The sequence below is a fragment of the Loxodonta africana genome, chromosome X, assembly GCF_030014295.1.
Source record: "Loxodonta africana isolate mLoxAfr1 chromosome X, mLoxAfr1.hap2, whole genome shotgun sequence".
Lineage (NCBI taxonomy): Eukaryota > Metazoa > Chordata > Mammalia > Proboscidea > Elephantidae > Loxodonta > Loxodonta africana.
In genome coordinates, this window is record NC_087369.1 from 16,252,488 (window position 1) to 16,272,390 (window position 19,903).

The 19,903-nt window shown below is 38.0% G+C and overlaps 1 protein-coding gene across 4 annotated transcripts in view; it reads right to left on the bottom strand.

Moving 5' to 3' along the window:
* Positions 1–980: 980 nt before the first annotated feature.
* The window catches only part of FANCB (FA complementation group B), a 46,875-nt gene continuing 27,952 nt past the window's right edge, over positions 981–19,903 (bottom strand). For all 4 annotated transcript variants that reach the window (XM_064278010.1, XM_064278007.1, XM_064278008.1 and 1 more), the window contains 5 exons: positions 14,374–14,502; positions 11,870–12,036; positions 7,388–7,815; positions 7,029–7,266; positions 981–6,613 (listed from right to left, as the gene is read on the bottom strand). In XM_064278010.1, coding sequence (XP_064134080.1) covers positions 6,193–6,613; positions 7,029–7,266; positions 7,388–7,815; positions 11,870–12,036; positions 14,374–14,502 — 1,383 coding nt within the window. In that variant the 3' untranslated portion in view covers positions 981–6,192. The remainder of the gene's footprint in view (positions 6,614–7,028; positions 7,267–7,387; positions 7,816–11,869; positions 12,037–14,373; positions 14,503–19,903) is intronic.

Sequence of the window (19,903 nt, forward strand, 5' to 3'; positions counted from 1 at the left end):
AAGTTATTGTATTTATGTTGGCTTACTGTGTCCTAGCTTCTTGTTTTGTTTTGATATGCCCAAATAGGCTGGTCGTGTGAGTTAGTTTGATTGTTGGCATCTGTGAAACTCTAACTTCCTGTCACCCGGTGGTTAGAGCTGTTATTAGGTATGTGAGCCCAGGAGGTTCATTTACTTTTCTTATATGGATTCAGCTCAGGTGTCCCGGTAGTTAGTCGGTCACCAAGTGTGTGGTGCAGGCTCTCACCTACAGTCTTAGACAAGCAGGGGTGATTGGTGCAGGGACAGGTATCTGGCTGCACTAGGGGGCCACGCACTGAGCAAGGCAGGGATCTGACAACTGCCTGAGTGTCTGTGAGGAAAGCATGTCCCTGTTCCCTAGAGCATGTAGGTGGGTGGGTTTTGCAGACAAACTATGGACACCCAATGGTGTTGGCTGGAAGGACTGGGAGGCACCACTTATCCTTAGACCTCTGCCGAGGGTGGCTAGGTGGCGTGGGTGGACCCATCAGTCCTCAGGCCCCTGATGTGGGTAAGTAAGGACCCTGCTTACTAGGTAGAGCGGTGTCAAATGTCATGAACGCGCCTCTCCACCACATAGCTGAAGTTAGACTTCAGGTATATACCCTATTGTACTGTGCTAATAAGGGCCTGCACTGTTGAAATGGGACCACACAGGTCTATGCAGAGGTGAAAGGCATTCGAAGTCTGTGGACTCCTTATGCCTGTGCCTAGGCAAAGGAGCTGTTTCTGCCCTGAGTTCCTGGCTTAGGGGAGCCGGCTGATTATTTTTTCCGTTTGTTAATTTGTTCCCTCTCCAAGGCAGGGAGAATGGTTCAGGGCGCGAGACGGGTCCTACTTCCAGCCCAGGGGACACAGCCAGCTGGGACTCAGTGCAAAGCAGGAAGGGAGCAGCTCAGTGGGAGAAAGGTTTTTCTCGAAGGGGTGTTTTTTGATCTGCATGGTAGGTTAGACACATACACTTATCTTTTGCCAATTATGCGCCACTTTTCACTGATTCTGGAGGCATGAGTAGACTCTCCGCTGCTCGGTCTCTCCCGATGTGGAAAACACATCCCGAACGCCACTGCTTGCTTCACCACGCTAGCACCAGTGGATCTGGCCTGCACAGTGCCGGTTCTTGCCGGGTCAGGTTTGGCAACTCCTCACTGCTTCTGAACTCTCCCTCCCCTTGCCGCTCAGTCCAATTCCTCAACTTTCCCTTTGATGTTCAGGGTTCCTACATTGTCATATATAATTGATAAACTTGTTTTTTCAGGTCTTCGTTATAAGAGGGACCACAGGAAGCGTCTGACTACTCTGCCATCTTGGCCTTGCCTCCTGTTCTTCTTCTTTTTTTTTTTTTTTTAGGAATTTGACTTTTTGTTCTACGTTTTTCTCCTTCTCTGTCTGGGACTCTCTACTGTGATCCTGGTCAAAGTGGTCAGTAGTGGTAGCTGGGCACCATCTAGTTCTAGTCTTGGGGTCATGTAGGCTGTGGTGCTTGTGGTGTGTTAGCCCTTTGGACTAATTGCTCCCTTGAGTCTTTGGTTTTCTTCACTCTCCTTTACTCTGGATGGGAAGAGACCACTAGTTATATATTGGATGGCTGCTCGCAAGCTTTTAAGACCCCAGACGCTACTCACCAAGATAGGATGTAGAACGTTGTTTTTATGCACTATGTTATGCCAACTGATGTAAATGTCCCTAGTCTACAGTCCTTAGCCTTCAAGCCTAGTAGTATCTTCATCCCAGGAGGTGTTTGCTTATGCATAAGAAGTTTCTATGACTGTGTCCTTTGTGTGTTCTATTGTCTGTATCAGTATACATGCAACATCTACAAATATGTTTGTAGAGATATCTACACCTTCGCCTATATCTGCAGGTGGGTGTGCTCCCTTATGCCCTCCCATGCCTCTTTAGTGTACCTATCTACCCACGTAACCCTTTGCAAATTATTGTTTAATACTGTTGTTGCAGGAACTTGTCTGTTATAGTAATTGCCATAGTTGCCCTTTGTTCTTGTGTTCCTTTCAGTGTCTTCCTTTGCCTTTGTCATGTTGTGCTGACTTCCCCCATATGGTGTATTGCTTTTTCCTTCAACAATATTACCTTGTGTCTTCTACCTACTTAGTAATTTGCCCTCCCTCCCCCTCCTTTTCCTGGTATCCATGAAAGATTTTTTTTTCTGTGTGTAAACCTTTTCTTGTTTTTTTTGTAATAGTGGTCTCATACAATATTTGTCCTTTTGTGATTGGCTTATTTCACTTAGCATAATGTTTTCCAAATTAATTCATGTTGTGAGATGTTTTGCGGATTCATTGTTATTCTTTACCGTCGCATAGTATTCCACTGTGTTTACGTACCACAGTCTGTTTACCCATTCATCCACTGATGGGGGCTTAGGTTGTTTCCACCTTTTTACTACTGTGAATAATGCTGCAATGAACATGAGCGTGCCCGCCTGTCCATGTCACAGGTCTTATTTATCTAGGGTATAATCCTTTTTTAGGAATAAGGGCATTTGTTAATATAAAATTGTCAGAGCATAATAGTTTTTATTAAGAAGTTACTTTAGAAGCAGAATAGCATAGTGGCAAAAGAGCAAAGTTCTGGAGTTAGACTGGATTTGAATCTTGGTCCTGTTCCTTACTAGCTATGAGACCTTGGGTATATTATTCAAACTGTCTGTGCCTCAGTTTCTTCATCTATAATTAACTTTCAATAGTACACATCTTATAGTAGCACTGTCCAAGAGAACTTTCTGTGCCTATGGAAATGTTCTATTCTGCACTGTCCAAATGGTAGCCACTACTTATATGTGGTTATTGAGCAACTGAAATATGGGTAGTGCAACTGAGGAACGAAATTTTTAATTTTATTTAATCTTTATTGACTTAAATGTAAAAAGCCCTATGTGGCTAGCTGCTAACATCTTGGAAAGCAGTTATATATGGTTATAAAGATCATATTCTGTTTTGGAAGAAGTACAACCAGAATGCTCCTCGGCAGCAAGGATGGCGAGACTGCATCTCACATACTTTGGGCATGTTATCAGGAGGGGTCAGTCCCTGCAGAAGGACATCATGCTTGGTAAAGTAGAGGGTCAGCGAAAAAGAGGAAGACCCTCAAAGAGATGGACTGACACAGTGGCGCAACAAGGGGCTCAAGCATAACGACGATTTTAAGGATGGCTCAGGACCAGGCAGCGTTTCATTCTGTTGTACACAGGGTCACTATGAGTTGGAACTGACTCGATGGCACCTAACAACAACAACCAGGATCATATGGGCTAAGCATTCAGGTCAATACCAGCATGTAGTAATCAGTAAGTATTAGTTCCTAATACTACCCACCCAGCGTGCCATGTCATAGAAAATTATGTATTCTTCAACTCTTTTCCTAAGTCTTGTGGATAATTCTTTTTCCTACTTTTTATACTTGCTGGCTAATTCTCTCCCCTTCCAGGTGGCACTGGCTTCAGGAAACACCAGATTAGTCTGCACGCCAACCCCCACCTCCCCTTCCTGGGCCCGACACATGTACCGAGTGCTCACTTTTCCTTAAGATTTTGCAAAATAAGAACACATTTGGTCTTGGCTCTCTTCAGACGTTGCTCCCTAGTCCCCCAATGCTTTTACTACATTTTTCAGAATCTCTCAAAAAGTGTTGAAGCATATTAACTTCCTGTTTGGATAACTCATAAGAGGCGTTTTATTACTGCACTTGACATAATCAAATTACTCAGTCATTCTGAATCTTTGTGGAGACTAGAAATCTATGTGGACACTAAAACAAAATGTGGAAACTGAGAACAACATTTCTGCCAAGTCCGGAGAACGTGGCGAAAATTGGTCTCAGAAAGCAAATGTTTAAGATAATAAGTAACCTAAACCTTAGAGATAATAACTAGCCTGTTTCTTTAAGTTTCTGGGTAATGAGCACTCTTAGAATAGCTCTACATTTCAGACAAGCTGGCGTTGGCAGGCACTGACCCCTCAGACCTGTGTCATTTGTCTTCTTAGCTAAATGTAATTCTGAGGAAGAAAGGATTTCAAGAGACATTTTAATGAATATCTGAAGACTCATTGAAACCACTTCGACTTCCCTGGCTTTCTATGTTCCTTGGACTATAAAAAAACCCCACACTGGCTCATTTTAAGTACACCTAGTCTCACGCTGTGTTGCCCAGTTTACGAATTGTCTGATCAAATAATAAATCTCTAGTACTGTTTTTAACATTGCTTCCATTCTCAGAAATCCTTTTACACTTAAAACATCTCAGGCTCACAAAAACTACATTAAAAATTACCATCATTCTGTTTAATGAGATTAGAATAAAGTTAGAAAGGGTTACCTGTTACTCCCTAGTGTATGTTTTAAAAAAGACCATTCACATTCTAGCTTATATCTGTTATCTGTTAAAAGGCTACAAGCTCCACCAGGGAGAATGAAGAAAACTAAAGACATGAGGGAAAGATCAGTCCAAAGGACTATTGGACCACAACTACCACAGCCTCCACCAGACTGAGTCCAGTACAACCAGATGGAGCCCAGTTACCACCACTGACTGCTCTGACAGAGCAGCTCATTGACGGTCTTCCTCTTTTCACCGACCTTCTACTTTACCAAGCATGATGTCCTTCTCCAGGAGTTGGTCCCTCCTGATAATGTATCCAAAGTAAACAAGATGACGTCTCGCCATCCTCACTTCTCAGGAGTATTCTGGTGCTACATTTTGCAGCTAGACAATATTGTTTCTAAGTTTCCAAAATTAATCCTGAATTTACTGCTTTTCCATTTACAGAAAGTCTAAGATATTTTCCAATATTTTATAGAGATAAAGCTGTAGAGTTCTATCTCAATTTGCAATGGATTACTAAAAAGGAAGTAGCATATTATATGGACAATCACAAAAACTGAGACCTAATAACCGATGTTCTCTAAAAACCATTTATCTCACCAGATCATTACGTATGAGCACATCTAAGGCATGGGGAGAATTAGCACTTCATCGCTGCAAGCACAAGATGCCACTTAATATAATCATCTGTATTTTTTTCAACTGCCTCTGGATGAAAAGAAGACTTCCATCTCCCTTAGGATTTTAGAGCAAAGAGGATCAGGGTTGTTTCTTTTGGCCCACATCCTTTTGTGTCTTTTTCTCTCCCCTGACATTCTTTTATTACTCCAGAATTCTTATTTTTTACAAAAAAGACTATGTTGAATTTTTATCCCTTTGAAATGTCTCTCACTGGAACCCTTATAAAAATCATTTCTTAACTGAAGTGGGATTTTCACTTATATTTAAATCTCTCAGTCCCTAAGGAGCAGCATACTCTATTTTAGCTAGAATTTTATATTTTAGCTTGGCCTAGACTTAGAATTTCAGATGGCATTTTCAACTTAAAAAAAAAAAAGTAGCCTGTGAGATATGCTTAGCCTTTTGAAGGAGATATCCTTTTCAGAGAAACACCCTAAAATTTTCAGAGTATCACATTCCTATAGACTTACTTACATGACTTCACAGAAGGTTTCTAATAAAATTTAAATTAACAAGGGTTTCAAACACTTTCATTTTAATGGTTTCACTCGGACATTCCACCATTTAAATTTCCACGGAAGCTTGATGTTTCTAGAAACTATTATAAATCTTGTCAACCTTGCTCAAGTTACCTGTTTGAAGTTGATTTTTATATGCTAGGTTTTACTAAGCAGAATACAATAAAAAGACTGCTTAGGGTGTTTTTTTTTTTTTTTTTTTAAGATTTAAACCAAAATATGTTGTGACACTTCTGTCAACTTTGGCGCTTCTGACATTTTGGGTGGGATAATTCTTCACGGTGAGGAGCTGTCCTGGGCACAGCAGGACATTTAGCAGCATCCCTGGCCTCTACCCAGTAGATGCCAACAGCAACCTCCTGTACATGCACACATGCACGCACACACACAAACCACTGACAGCCAAAAAAAGGATCTTCAGACATTGCCAAATACCCCTTGGAGGTGGCGATAAAATCATTCATCTAAGGCATACTGTTTTGTGAATTATCAAAACCAAAGTTTAAACTACAAAAAGCCTCAATTTTTATTTTTACAAAGGAGGCATATAACGTAAAATGAAAACAAGTGGAGCCGAAATTTTCTGGCAGTGAAAACATATTTTAAAATATAATCAAATATCGATTATGATTATAGACTGGCCAGTTTCTGTCCTGCTAGGTCTGATTTCAGCTGAGCCTCAGCTACTTTCAAAGTAATTTCTCTATAAAGGGCACCACTCACTTTTAGGTTCATTCCCAACGTGATTTGCTTCTTTTCTCTCTGAAGTTCTTTTCTGTATGGATGTATTTTTTCCTCTATTTCTGATAAAGAAGCCACATTGACACTGCTCATATTTTTGCTTGCTTCATACTGCTGTACAAAGTTGCTCTCAACCTCAGCTAGGGCAGAAGAAAGAGAACTAGTAAGGGTAACCAGTTCCTTCTCCAAGGTTAATGCCAAATGATCAGTTAGGAAATCTTCACTTGCTAATTTTAATTTCTTGAAGAAACACTTTATAGGGAGAACTCTGATAAGATAACGAAGGCACTCAAACAAAACACTTTGATTCCTGGAATAAAACAAATAAAAACACAATATTATAAATAAACTTCAGATTGTAGCAATAAAATATACATATTCTACGCTAAGTCTGTCAATATTAATCAGGTTGCTTCCTGGTTAATGTTTTTCCTCTGAATAATAAGATCAGTGTAATATTTTTTTTTTAATTTCATTGTGAGGGACAGGTAAGGGGGAAATTATAGAGTAATTATTAGGTCCTAATCAACTTCAAAAAAAAAATCCCCGAACAAACATAAAATTAAAAAACCACAGATCTTCAGTTTCCGAATGAGGACACTTGTCCGTTTGTGCAATACTAGGCAATGTCTGTGAACGCCCCACCAGAGTACAGAATGCCAGCAGGGAGGTCACCATGGACCACACCAAGTTCTCCCGACCTATTCCAACGGGATGTGCATTACCTGCAATACACTATTAAAATTCCTTCGCATGGTGTTCTTTGTTTCCAGTTGAAGAGTGTCCCATAAAAACTTCCTGGCCTTTTGCAGACCAACATTTCTGGAAATTCTTTGATTACTTCGCATTGTATGTATTCTAAGAACCATGTCTTCATTGAAGTCAGGGTATGGCCAGATGACGTGACTTGAAAACAAAATTTGTGTAATGCTGCGAGAAGTACAAAAAAATCTTCCATGTTTTCTATAAGAAAAAAAAAAGTCACAAGCTCTGTCATTAAATTCTGTCAATTATCAAATAAACGATTTCTTAAAATTTTCAGACTCAATGAAGCAGACGATTGAAAAGTACCAACAAAAATTACCTATAGATTCGTTCTTTGGAAATGTCACTAGGTATTTTCCCCTTGAAATATCGTCCAGACTTAAAAAAAGTCTGCCACAAGGAACATAACGATCTTCAGAAAGGTTCCCATTTTTTCTCTCCCTAATTTGTAGCAGCACAATGCAACAGAAATTGCTGAGTGCTAAAAGTGGTGGAAGAGATGTTACAGCAGTAACTATCTGTACACAATCTTTCTTAGATGGTTGTTGACAAACACAGCTTTTCTCTTCCTCGCTATGAAGGGTTAACTTGATTCTTTTTGCCTCTGATCCTATTTCAAACGGCACAGGAGGTGATGCTGGTAAAGAATCCGTACTCAACTTAATCATCCTATTTTGACACTTCAGCAGAAAGCTGGAGTCGCAAGCTTGATCCAGTAACAGCGACAAAGTCACATCCTTCAGTGACCTGCAAATAATCCACAGAGATTGGTTATAGTCTACAAGTTCATTCTTTAAAGTTAAATAGATGATTAGATAGCATACAAAAAATTTATTTTCATTCTCTCTTTTTTCTAGGAAATATTTCAAATGTAAAGTATGTCAGAAAATTAAGAGTAAATACCACAGTTTTAAAAGATCCTATAACAGCACTTCTCTTAAAATAGGTAAGCAAAAATACTGTAAATAGGCTGGACTACAAGAAAGTAATTACTCCAACTAAAAAAAAAATTTTTTTTAAGATAAAGGAATAGTAAAATATCTGGATATTATTTTTTAGGTAGGTTGTTTTCTTGTTAAACAAGAAAAATAAAATCTCGTTATTAAAAAAATCCATATTTTATTTTTGCAATGATTTAGAATGCAAATACCTGTAAACTAAAAAATTGTATATTATAATTATATATTTTATAATCCTATAAATGACTTCTATAAAATCTGCTTTTGACTATAAAATATTCTTTATCACTTAGCAATTGTTTCTAGATTTACATTTCTAATAATTTACAATTATGATATAGGTTTGTTTTAGTATATTCCAACACTGTCAAAGTTTATCAAGTAAAAATAGGTGAGAATGGTGATATAAACACAAAGAGAGGATTTTAACACCCAGGAAGTTCACTGTACATACCAAGTGGGTTATATCCTAAGAATAAAAAAGAACCTCAAAAAATTCTTAAACAACTTTAGTAATTATATTATTGGTATTGTTAATCTGGGAATATTGCATATATATTGTGGGATAAAGTAAATGAGTAATTATTTTGGTAAGAACTGGAATTTTTAGCATGGCAGAAGGGAGACAGATGAAAGATTGGTGAGGTTAAGTAAAAACTTTGAAGTTTTGAATCTGAATTGGAAGTTATCAGTATCGACTCGTGCTGTATTTCATCTCTTAAAAAAAAAAAAACTTACTTCCTACCTCTGCCCACAAAAAGGCCTAGAAATAACTACCACCTCAGGAGCAATGAACTTCTCTTGTGCCGGATTCTGGTTTCTAAATTACAAACTATATTTGAGGATAACTAAATAATTGATGAAGAGAAGTTCCTTATCACCATCTTGCAAACCCTAGTGAAACAATCTAACACTCATCTGTCAGTTTGTCCTGCTTGTGGTAGCTTGCATGTTACTGTGATGCTGGAAGGTATGCCGCTGGTATTTCAAATTCCAGTTGGGTCACCCATGGTAGACAGGTTTCAACAGAACTTCCAGACTAAGAAGAAGGACTTGATGATCTACTTCTAAAAAAAATGAACAAGGAAGACCGAAGAAGAATTGGTCTATTTGAATTATGGTGTTGGTGAAGAACATTGATTATACCATGGACTGTCAGAAGAATAAACAAATCTATCTTGGAAGAAGTATAGCCAGAATGCTCCTTAGAAGCAAGAATGACGAGATTTCATCTCACATACTTTGGACATGTTATCAGGAGGGACTAGGGCCTGGAGAAGGACATCGTGCTTGGTAAAGTAGAGGGTCAGCAAAAAAGAGGAAGACCCTCAAGGAGATGGACTGACACAGCAGCTGCCAACAATGGGCTCAAACACAGCAAGGATTGTGAGGATGGTATGGGACCAGGCAGTGTTTCATTCTGTTGTACATGGGGTCACTACGAGTCGGAACCTACACTTGATGGCCCCTATTAACAACAACAACAATGAAACAATGAGGAAGAAGGCAATGCTCATTAATAGTTGCTAATATCCCAAAATGAAAATGATTAGACCTTATATACCTCCTGATAGAAGAATGCAACACTATCTATTAAGTATTCTTCTTAAAAAAAGAAAAAATCAAGCATTATTCATATCCTGCTTCTAAGTCTAATACCAATTTAGAGGAAATACATGAGACACAGAGACAGGTTAAACAAAATCACAGGATGAAATCAGCAAGATCCAATCTATAGAACTTTATAGGGAACTTCCCTGTTTTTTCAAAAATATATTGTAAGGAAAAAAAGACATGAAAGGGAACCTATAGATTATAAGGTCTTCATTGCTTTCCGGGTGAGTACAAGCAAATATCAAAAAACAGATCATTCCAAATTTACACAAACTGTTCCAGAGAATAGGAAAGAAGGAAACACTCCCCAACTCACTTATAAACTAGTATAGCCTTCATACTAAAGCCACGCAAGTATTGTTCAGAAACTTTTCAAGTCAATTTCACTCATGATCATAAACACAAATATCCTTAACCAAATGTAAACAAATTTAATCCAGCAATACACCAAGTGTTAGCAAACCTAATCCAGCAATGAACCAAAAGGAATCAGGATGAATCTGGGATTATCTCCAGGAATGTAAGAAAATTAATTAGAAATTAAAGAAAAAAGAAAAACCATATAAGCAACTAGATCAAAACAGCTTAGACATTCACTAAAACAAAATAAATCCACATCTCAAAAATGATTCTGGATCCTCTAAAAAAGTAACCTGGCTTCCTTGCTATATTAAGCTGCTCAGATATATTCCCTTCTATAACACTACCATCAACTCTCAGACTATTGCAAGGCACTATCTGGTTTCTCTCTGATTGCACAGTAGTGGTTCAAATACACTTAACGTAATGTCTGTATTGTGGGTAGTACAAGCTTTGGTTAAAAAGCTCTTTGCTGTGCTACCAACAACACAGACATTACGTCCCCATTCATGGTTTCAATAGCCCAAAAGAGAAAATTATGAGAGAGATAAAAATTGTTATTAGAAGGAAATAATTTATTTAACCAAATTTTCCTCTTTCTACTTTAATCCATAGTCTCTAAATGCTTCTAATACTTCTCAATGTTCTGCTGAGAAAGTTCTGTGCATTGTTTTTCCCTATTCTGAAGACCATAGCAACTTGACCCGACAATGTCCAGAGATTTCATAAACTCTACCCTCTTCATATTATTAACTCAAATGCATTTGTGTAAAACAGATACTCCTAGAGCTGTGCTGGCCAATACAGAAGCCACTAGCTGCATGAAGCTACTGAACACTAGAAATGTGGCTAGTCCAAACTGAGAGGAGCTGTACACGTAAAATATACACCAAATTTTTTAAATTTAGTATGAAAAAATAGATGTAAAATATCACTAATAATTTTATATATTGATTACATGTTGAAATGAAGTGATAATGTTTGGATATATTGGGTTAAAAAAATACTGAAATTAATTTCGCCTGTTTCTACTGACATTTTTAATATGGCTACCAAACAAAAAAAAAAAACTCCAAACCAGTTGCTGTCCAGTCGATTCCAACTCACGGTGACCCCATGTGTGCAGTGTAAAACTGTGTTCCATAGGTTTTTAAGGCTGTGGCCTTTCACAAACAGATTGCCAGGCCTTTATTACAAGGCTCCTCTGGGTGGGTCTGAACAGCAAACCTTTTCCTTAGTAGTTTGCACCACTCAGGGACTCCGTATTAGGAGTGTGTTATGGATTGAATTGTGTTCCCCCAAAATATGTGTCAACTTGGCTAGGCCATGATTCCCAGGATTGTGTGACTGTAAACCACTTTGGCATCTGATGTGATTATCCTATGTATTATAAATCCTATCTCCATGATGTTAACGAGATGGGACTAGCAGCAGTTATGTTATTGAGGCTGGACTCAATCTATAAGATTGGGTTTTGTCTTGAGGCAATCTCTTTTGAGATATAAAAGAGAGAAGCGAGCAGAGAGACATGGAGACCTCCTACCACCAAGAAAGCAGAGCTGGAAGCAAAGCATGTCCTTTGGACCTGGAGTCCCTGCACTGAGAAGCTCCTAAACCAGGGGAAGATTGATGACAAGGACCTTCGCCCAGAGCCGACAGAGAGAGAAAGCCTTCCCCTGAAGCTGGCATCCTGAACTTGTACTTCTAGCCTACTAGACTGTGAGAAAATAAACTTCTGTTTGTTAAAGCCATCCACTTGTGGTATTTCTGTTATAGCAGCACTAGATAACTAAGAGAGAGCACCTTTGTGGCTTGCATTTTATTTCCATTGGACAGCACTGTCCTACAGCATCAAGGCATTTACTTACAGTTGCAAAGAAGATGTGATTTCCACTCCAACAACCAAACTATCATCCATTACACGATACCACATCTTCTCTATTAGATGTTCCGAATCTTTTAAATTGTCTGATAGCTTTTCATCAAAGGTATGCGCAGGATGTTCTTTTTCACCACAAAGAGGAACAAGACATTCCTTACAGAAAAACATGTTTAAATAACTGATTACAAAAAATGTACCGAACATAGCAAAACTTGGGAAAAATGCAAATCAACTTTTGGACAGGCCTTATAGCCTAGAGATTTAAAAGTAAAGTCTAATGCATATAACATACTATATTACGGACTACACATAATTGACTAAAATAAAACTTACGAAATATATACAATTAACTAAAATTATCTACTCAGATCAAGAAACACGGCATGATTGGAAACAAGATGGGGTGTCCAACATGCAGTCAGCAGGGATATAAACTTAAGAGTCCATTTTTAAATATAAACTGACAAAACATAAACCCAGGTATATCAAGATCAAATCTTTAAATAAAAAACAATATAATCAAATTTTACCAGCGACTTATACTAAGCCTATAACTGAACTTTTATATGAATAAATCTAATTAAACTATTTTTGAGGGCTTACAGATTACTGCTAAAATTTTAGTGTTCAAGTCTAGGCCATACTCTCTCACTTCCACACACATATAGATTTACAATAACTTTAGAAACAGTAGTGGTAATAATAATATGCAATAATTACTGAGGGCTTACTACAAACTAGTCGCTGTTCTAAATATTATTCACAATAACCCTAGTACCCTAAGTCGGTACTATTATTGCATATATTTTACAGATAAGGAAAATGAGGCACAGGGAGGTTAGGTAACTTGCCCAAGGTCACATAGCTAGCAAGTGGCAGAACTGGGATTAGAACTGAAGCAGACTGGTTCCAGAGCCCAGGTTCCATCTTCACTATTCTGCTATACTCCATATCTATGTGCACTGGAAAAAAATACAAGGACACTTACAATATAGCGGACTAAAAATGTTCCTAGGAATCTGACGCTTCTGCTAGTGGCTGTGAGATCTGAGGCCAGCTATTCATCTGAAACCTGGGGAAATATGTACAGCTTGCTGGGGTTGCTTTCAAAATTAACTAAGAAACAATGGAAATGCCCAAAATGGTGCCTTGCACATAGATGCTCTAATCCATTAATTTCTAAACATTCCTTCCCCTTTCTAATACTGGCCAGATTGTTAGAACGAGGTAGGAAAAGGAAAATGGGGAGACTAATAATGAATTCTGTGAGGTTTCCCAGGAAATTAGAACAGTAATATAAAAATGCAATGTCATGTGCTTTTGTGATGGTTTTCACATTAACAGGACCATATTTTCAACCAAAACCCTCATACTGCTAGACTTAAATACAAGCACAAGGCTTAGACTGTTACGAGAATGATCAATCTAGAAGGAAGTCAGAGCTGGGCACTGAAGTGACTTGAGAGAATAAAATGCAACATTAAGTGTCTCTCCCTCCAGCTTTTCTTGATTTATTTTTAATTTTGCTATGCTGTGTCTTTCTTTGAATGGAACTACCAAAGTACATTAAACTAAAAAAACCCGTTGCCCGTCGAATCGGCTCATAGTGACCCTATAGGACGGAGTAGAACTGCCCCATTGGGTTTCTAAGGCTGTAATCTTTATGGAAGCAGACTGCCACCTTTTTCTTGTGGGGTGGCTGGTGGGTTGAAACTGCTGATCTTTGGGTTAGCAGCTGAGCGCTTAACCACTGCACCACAGGGGATCCTTACTAATGTATGTAGATGCTACTTTTTATAAAGTCTCCAGTTTTTGCTGATTTTCTACATTGCTGAACTGGCATAAGTAACGGCAAGATACCTGAAGAGGCTCTTAGGATGGTCAACCACAAGGAAAGAGTAAAATTATAAAAAAGTACTGCAAGATACCTGAAGAGGCTCTTAGGATGGTCAACCACAAGGAAAGAGAGTAAAATTATAAAAAAGTACATATAAGGACTAAAAAAAGCACAGCACAGCAATTTCGGGCCATTTACTGCAAGAATAAATACCCTTAGAAATGAATGATACAACCGATTGAAAACCAGTACACCAATGATGACATTACATCATCATCAATACAAGTTTAATGCTCGGTAAGAAGTCAGGAAATATATAATTCACTTGGAAGTAATTTCTGTACCAACCATACAAATAAAAAAGATCTAATAGTTAAATTTTTTTTTAGACAAAAGAACTCATTTTCCCCAAGGTCCCTGATAACTGAGACTTTAATATCTTATACAATCACTTGCAAATTGGTAAAACATTGGCTCCTTAATCAAATACTATACAAGGTCATAAATTATATGTCATAAATTATGATCTCTGCCAATTTGCTTCTTGATCCTCCAAGCAGCATTTTCTAATATATTCCAATTTAAATAATTTTTCCATAACTTGCAAATTTTCAACTCATAAAATGATAAAATAATCATATGACTAATTTTACCTCCTCTGTACTTGATGATGTACCAGTTTTCCCTTCAACCAGGTTTATTAAAGCCTTGCAAGATTTTGAAATAATTTTTTCCTTAAGCAGGAGATGCTGCTGTAAATCCCGAACAGAAGCCAAACCAATCTGTAAAGGAGAAAGAAAAATACTTGCCAGTGACAACTTCAAATGAAAACTGTCATACCGTTCATTCGAGAAGTACTTTCTCCAGATGTGGTTTATAATTCACTTTTCTATAGAGAAGCAGGGAATTCTTCTCAGAGCACAACTGTTTTATTTATAAGTTATAAGTCTCTAATTACAAAAAAATGTAATATTTTTCTTTCAAAGAAATAATATAGCAAATAACTGCTTGCAATACAGAGTCTACATATCAAATTGAGAGAATGCCAGTGTATTACAGCACCGGTTTAATCACTGAGTTTGTAAGTAGCCAGGAGTCAACATGAATAAAATAAGGCGTACTGACACTCCCGTCCCCATAAGAAAACCATTTTTCTTGCTTCTGAAATAAGTTCTGCTTGAAAAACAAAGCATCCACAAAAGCAGATACATCACCATGAATAAAAGGATCATTTTTAGTTTCAGACTGCCTAAAATCTTCTATTCACAATAATCTTTACAGCAAAATTTTAAACATAATGCATAAAGGACGTAAAAGTCATAAATTTATTTTTGTGCTAATAACCTCAGAACTAGGGTTGACTCCTAACTGCTGAAAAAAAAGAATAATAATTTGGCTCTGAACTGGGCATTGAGCAATCTATTCTTTTTATTATACCAGGTAAATAGATTTCAGCACTAAAGATAAAACCTTCATGAACTAAATTTTCCTACTGAAAATCTAAAAAGATCCACACATCATTGAACTGATGGAAGCTGTTTCATTTCTGATGGAGACCCAAGACTGTTTAAGTATTAATCCAGTTTTTAATATAAAAGGTTTTTCTAGGTATAAAAGGCAAAATGCATTTCTTTTTTGGAATCTTTTCTTTTAAATTGATTTTTTTTTGGGAAAAAAAGGCAGGTAAATCCTTTTTCTTATTATCAATGAATAGAAGTTGGAGGGGAAGGACTGAATTAGCTGCATATCCTATCTCATTGCACAAAGTATGTAAGGTGTCTAGCTAACATTTTAAAATTTCATACACTGACCTAGTTCTCTGGGCTCTACAGCATTCATATTCCATCACTCACTCACTGAGTAATTCATGACCTGGGGGGAGGGAGTTGTACCCCTAAGAGGTACACAGCCAAATCTGAAGCTGCTGTAGGAGTAGGTAGTGGAAGAGAGAAATGTGCAGGCGGATTAAAAATGTGCCCTTAGAAATTACTATTGGTGTTCTCCCTCTTCTTCTCTCTCCATCACAGCCCCCACTCCGGGATGAAACTGTGAATCGTTAGACTACTTAAATGATCTATGATGCAAAGCTTTGCTATAAAATTATGAAAATAAGTGGCAAGTGGTAAAAAAAATTTAAACAACATAAAAGTAAATCTCACCCTCCCTTCCGAGGCCCTCAGTCCCCATTTGCACAGCCGATAGATTGTTTACATTTCAAGAACGTTTCCATGTCTATATTATGAAATTCTTGCCTCCTTCTCTCCACAAACCAACCAACCAACCACCCAAAACCAAAAACAAGAGCACACAACACTGCATGGCACTAAGCCTTACTTTTTTGTTCTTTTTATTGTCCCTGGGTGGGCCAAACTGTTAAGCGCTCAACTACTAGCTGAAAGGTTGGTGGTTTGAACCTACTTGGAGGCGCCTGGGAAGACAGGCCTGGAGATCTGTTGCCAAAAGGTCACAGACTTGAAAACCCTATGGAGCAGTTATACTCTGCACACATCGGGTCATCACGAGTCAGAATCGACTCAACAGCAACTAACAAAAACACTATACATGCAGAAAGAGTGCATAATAAAAAAGTTGAATGAATCCACATGGGAATATATGATAATCACTGTACTATTTTCTGTGTGTTTAAAAACTTTACATACAAAAAAGGCAGGTTATGAAAGAACATGAATCATATAATCACATTTCTATGCAAATTTTCATACATTCATAAATAAGTTTGCATGAATATTCATGTCAAAACATTAAAATTGGTTATGTATCTCAGTCGTGGAATCATAGGTAATTGCTATTTTCTTTTGTAATATTTCTGTGCACAGTGTGAATATTTTCCAGTGAATGTGCATTACCTTCACACATTTGGAAAACCTCAAAACCTTCTTTAGCAGCAGGGCCAAGATGGCAGAATACCACATGCTTCCTGCAATCCCTCTTACAACAAAGACCCGAAAAAACAAATGAAACGATTATGTTTATGACAAGCTAGGAGCCCTGAACATCAAAGGCAAAGTCAGAAAACAGACTGAGCAGCGGGGAAGGGAGAGACAGTCCAGAAGCGGAGAGGAGTTGCCGGACTTGAATCACAGGGATCCCTCACACACCATTCCCAGGAGCAGCTGCGGAGAGCTGGTACTAGCGTTTGGCCGTGATTCCTCAGGGAGAAGCAGCCAGCCACACAACCTACTCACACCTCCGGAACCAGAGAAGAACAGCCCACTCGGCAAAAGCTAAGTACTTTCGTATATTTTAATGCACCCCAACCCGCAAGCTGGCTTCAGTGGCTGTAGATTTCCCTGGGCCTAAGATAGGCCGTGCTGAGTGCCTAGAGCCATCCTCCCAGCCTTGGAGAAGGAATAAATTTGCAATTATTTGCCAGCTCCACTAACCAGGGGAGCTCAGGACAGAAGCGGCTCTTGTCCAGGCATAAACAGTCTGTGGACTTTGAATACCTTTCCCCCTGCATGGTCCTGTGTGGGCCTATTTCAGGAGAATAGGCCCTTGTTGGCAGACACCAACCATTTCAGCTGCGTGGTGAAAGGTTAGTGTTTGATGTTTGACACCGCTTTACCTATTAAACAAGGTCCTCACCTACCCACATCAGGGGCATAAGGACTGGTGGCTCCACTCAGGTCACCCTGCCACCCAAGACAAGGACCCAAAGATAACTGGTACCTCCCAGTCCTTACAACCAAAAGTATTGGGGGTCCATAGCCCATCTGCAGAACCCACCCATCTGTACGCTCTAGTGAACAGGGACATGCTTTCCTCACAGACACTCAGGGGACGGCTGTCAGTCCCCTGCCTTGTTCAGAGCATGACCCCTGCTGCAATCAGGTACCGGTACCTACACCAATCACCCCTGCCCCTCTAAGACTGTACCACACACTTGATGATCAACTACCTGGACAGCTGATCTAAATTCATATAAGAAAAGTGAATGGACTCCTAGACTGACATACCTGATAATAGCTCTAGCCATCTGGTGACAGGCCGTAAGAGCTTCAAAGGTGAAAATAATCAGGCTAGCTCACACAAACAACCCATTTGAGCATATAAAAACAAAACAAAGCAAAAAGAAAAGTCACCTACAAAGTAGAGTCAATAAGAATTAGCTCAGACTACTTGGCAGAAACCAGGCAGGGAAGAAGGCAATGGGATGACTTATACAAAGCACTGAAGGAAAAAAATTGCCAGGCAAGAATCATATACCCAGCAAAACTGTCTCTCAAATACGAAGGTAAAATTAGGACATTTCCAGATAAACAGAAGTTTAGGGAAATCACGAAAACCAAACCAAAATTACAAGAAATACTAAAGGGAGTTCTTTGGTTAGAAGATCAAGAATATCAAGCATCGACCCAAGACTAGAACACTGGTCAGAGCATTCAGAGGTCAACCCAAACAGGGAAATCACAAAAATAAATCAAGATAAAAAAACGTTCAAAACGGAAAAGCAATGTTATTATGTAAAAGAAGATGACATTAACACAATAAAGAGGGACTAAGAAATGCAGTCACAGATTTTTGATATGGAGAGGAAGACAAGGCAATGTAAAGAAAAAAAAGTTAGGTTTAAATGTAGAAAAATGGGTAAATATTAACTATCCTACTCATCAAAATAAAATACAAAAAAAAAATAGAGACTCAGCAGAAAAAAAATCAACAACAAATATGAGGAAAGGACAATATATAATCTACTCAGCACATAAAATTAAGTGGGAAAAAGAAACTGTCAACAACACACAAAAAAAGACATCAAAATGATAGCACTAAATTCATACCTATCCATAATTATGCTGAATGTAAATGGACTAAATGCACCAATAAAGAGACAGAGAGTGGCAGAATGGATTAAAAAACAAGATCCATCTATATGCTGCCTACAAGAGACATATCTTAGACTAAAAAACACAAACAAAAACTGAAAGGATCGAAAAAAATATATCAAGCAAACAACAAAGAAAAAAGTGCAGAAGTGGCAGTATGAATTTGACAAAATAGACTTTAAAGTTAAATCCACCACAAAGGATGAGGTAGGACACTATATAATGATTAAAGGGACAATATACCAAGAAGATATAACCATATTAAATATTTATGCACCCAATGACAAGGCTGCAAGATACATAAAACAAACTTTAACAATATTGAAAAGTGAGATAGACAGCTCCACAATTACAGTAGGAGACTTCAACAAACCACTTTTGGTGAAGGACAGGACATCCGGAAAGAAGCTCAATAAAGACACGAAAGATCTAAATGCCACAATCAACCAACTTCACCTCGTAGACATATACAGAACACTCCACCCAACATCAGTCAAGTATATTTTCTTTTCTAGTGTACATGGAACATTCTCTAGAATAGACCACATATTAGGTCATAAAGCAAGCCTTGGCAGAATCCAAAACAGTAAAATATTACAAAGCATCTTCTCTGACCATAAGGCCATAAAAGTGGAAATCAATAACAGAAAAGGAGGGAAAAGAAATCAAACACTTGGAAACTGAACAACACCCTGCTCAAAAACAACTGGGTTGCAGAAGACATTAAGGATGAAATAAGGAAATTCATAGAATCTAATGAGAATGAAAACACTTCCTATCAGAACCTTCAGGACACAGCGAAAGCAGTGCTCGGAGGTCAATTTATATCAACAAATGCATACATCTAAAAAGAAAAAAGGGCGAAAATAAAAAAAATTATCCCTACAACATGAACAAATAGAAAGAGAGCAACAAAAGAAACCCCCAGGCACCAGAAGAAAGCAAATAATAAAAATTAGAGCAGTATTAAATGAAAATAGACAATTGAAAAAGTTAACGACCAAAAGCTGGTTCTTTGCAAAAACAACAAAATTGATAAACCACTGTCCAAACTGACAAAAGAAAAACGGGAAATGAAGCAAATATCCCGAATAAGAAATGAGATGGACGATATAACAACAGACTGAACTGAAATGAATCATATCAGATTACTATGAAAAATTATACTCTAACAAATTTGAAAACCTAGATGAAATGGATGAATTCCTAGACACATATTACCTACCTAAACTAACACAAACAAAGGAAGAACAATTGAACAGACCCATAACAAAAGAACAGATTGAAAAGGTAATCAAAAAACTCCCAACAACAAAAAAAAAAAGCCCTGGCCCAGACG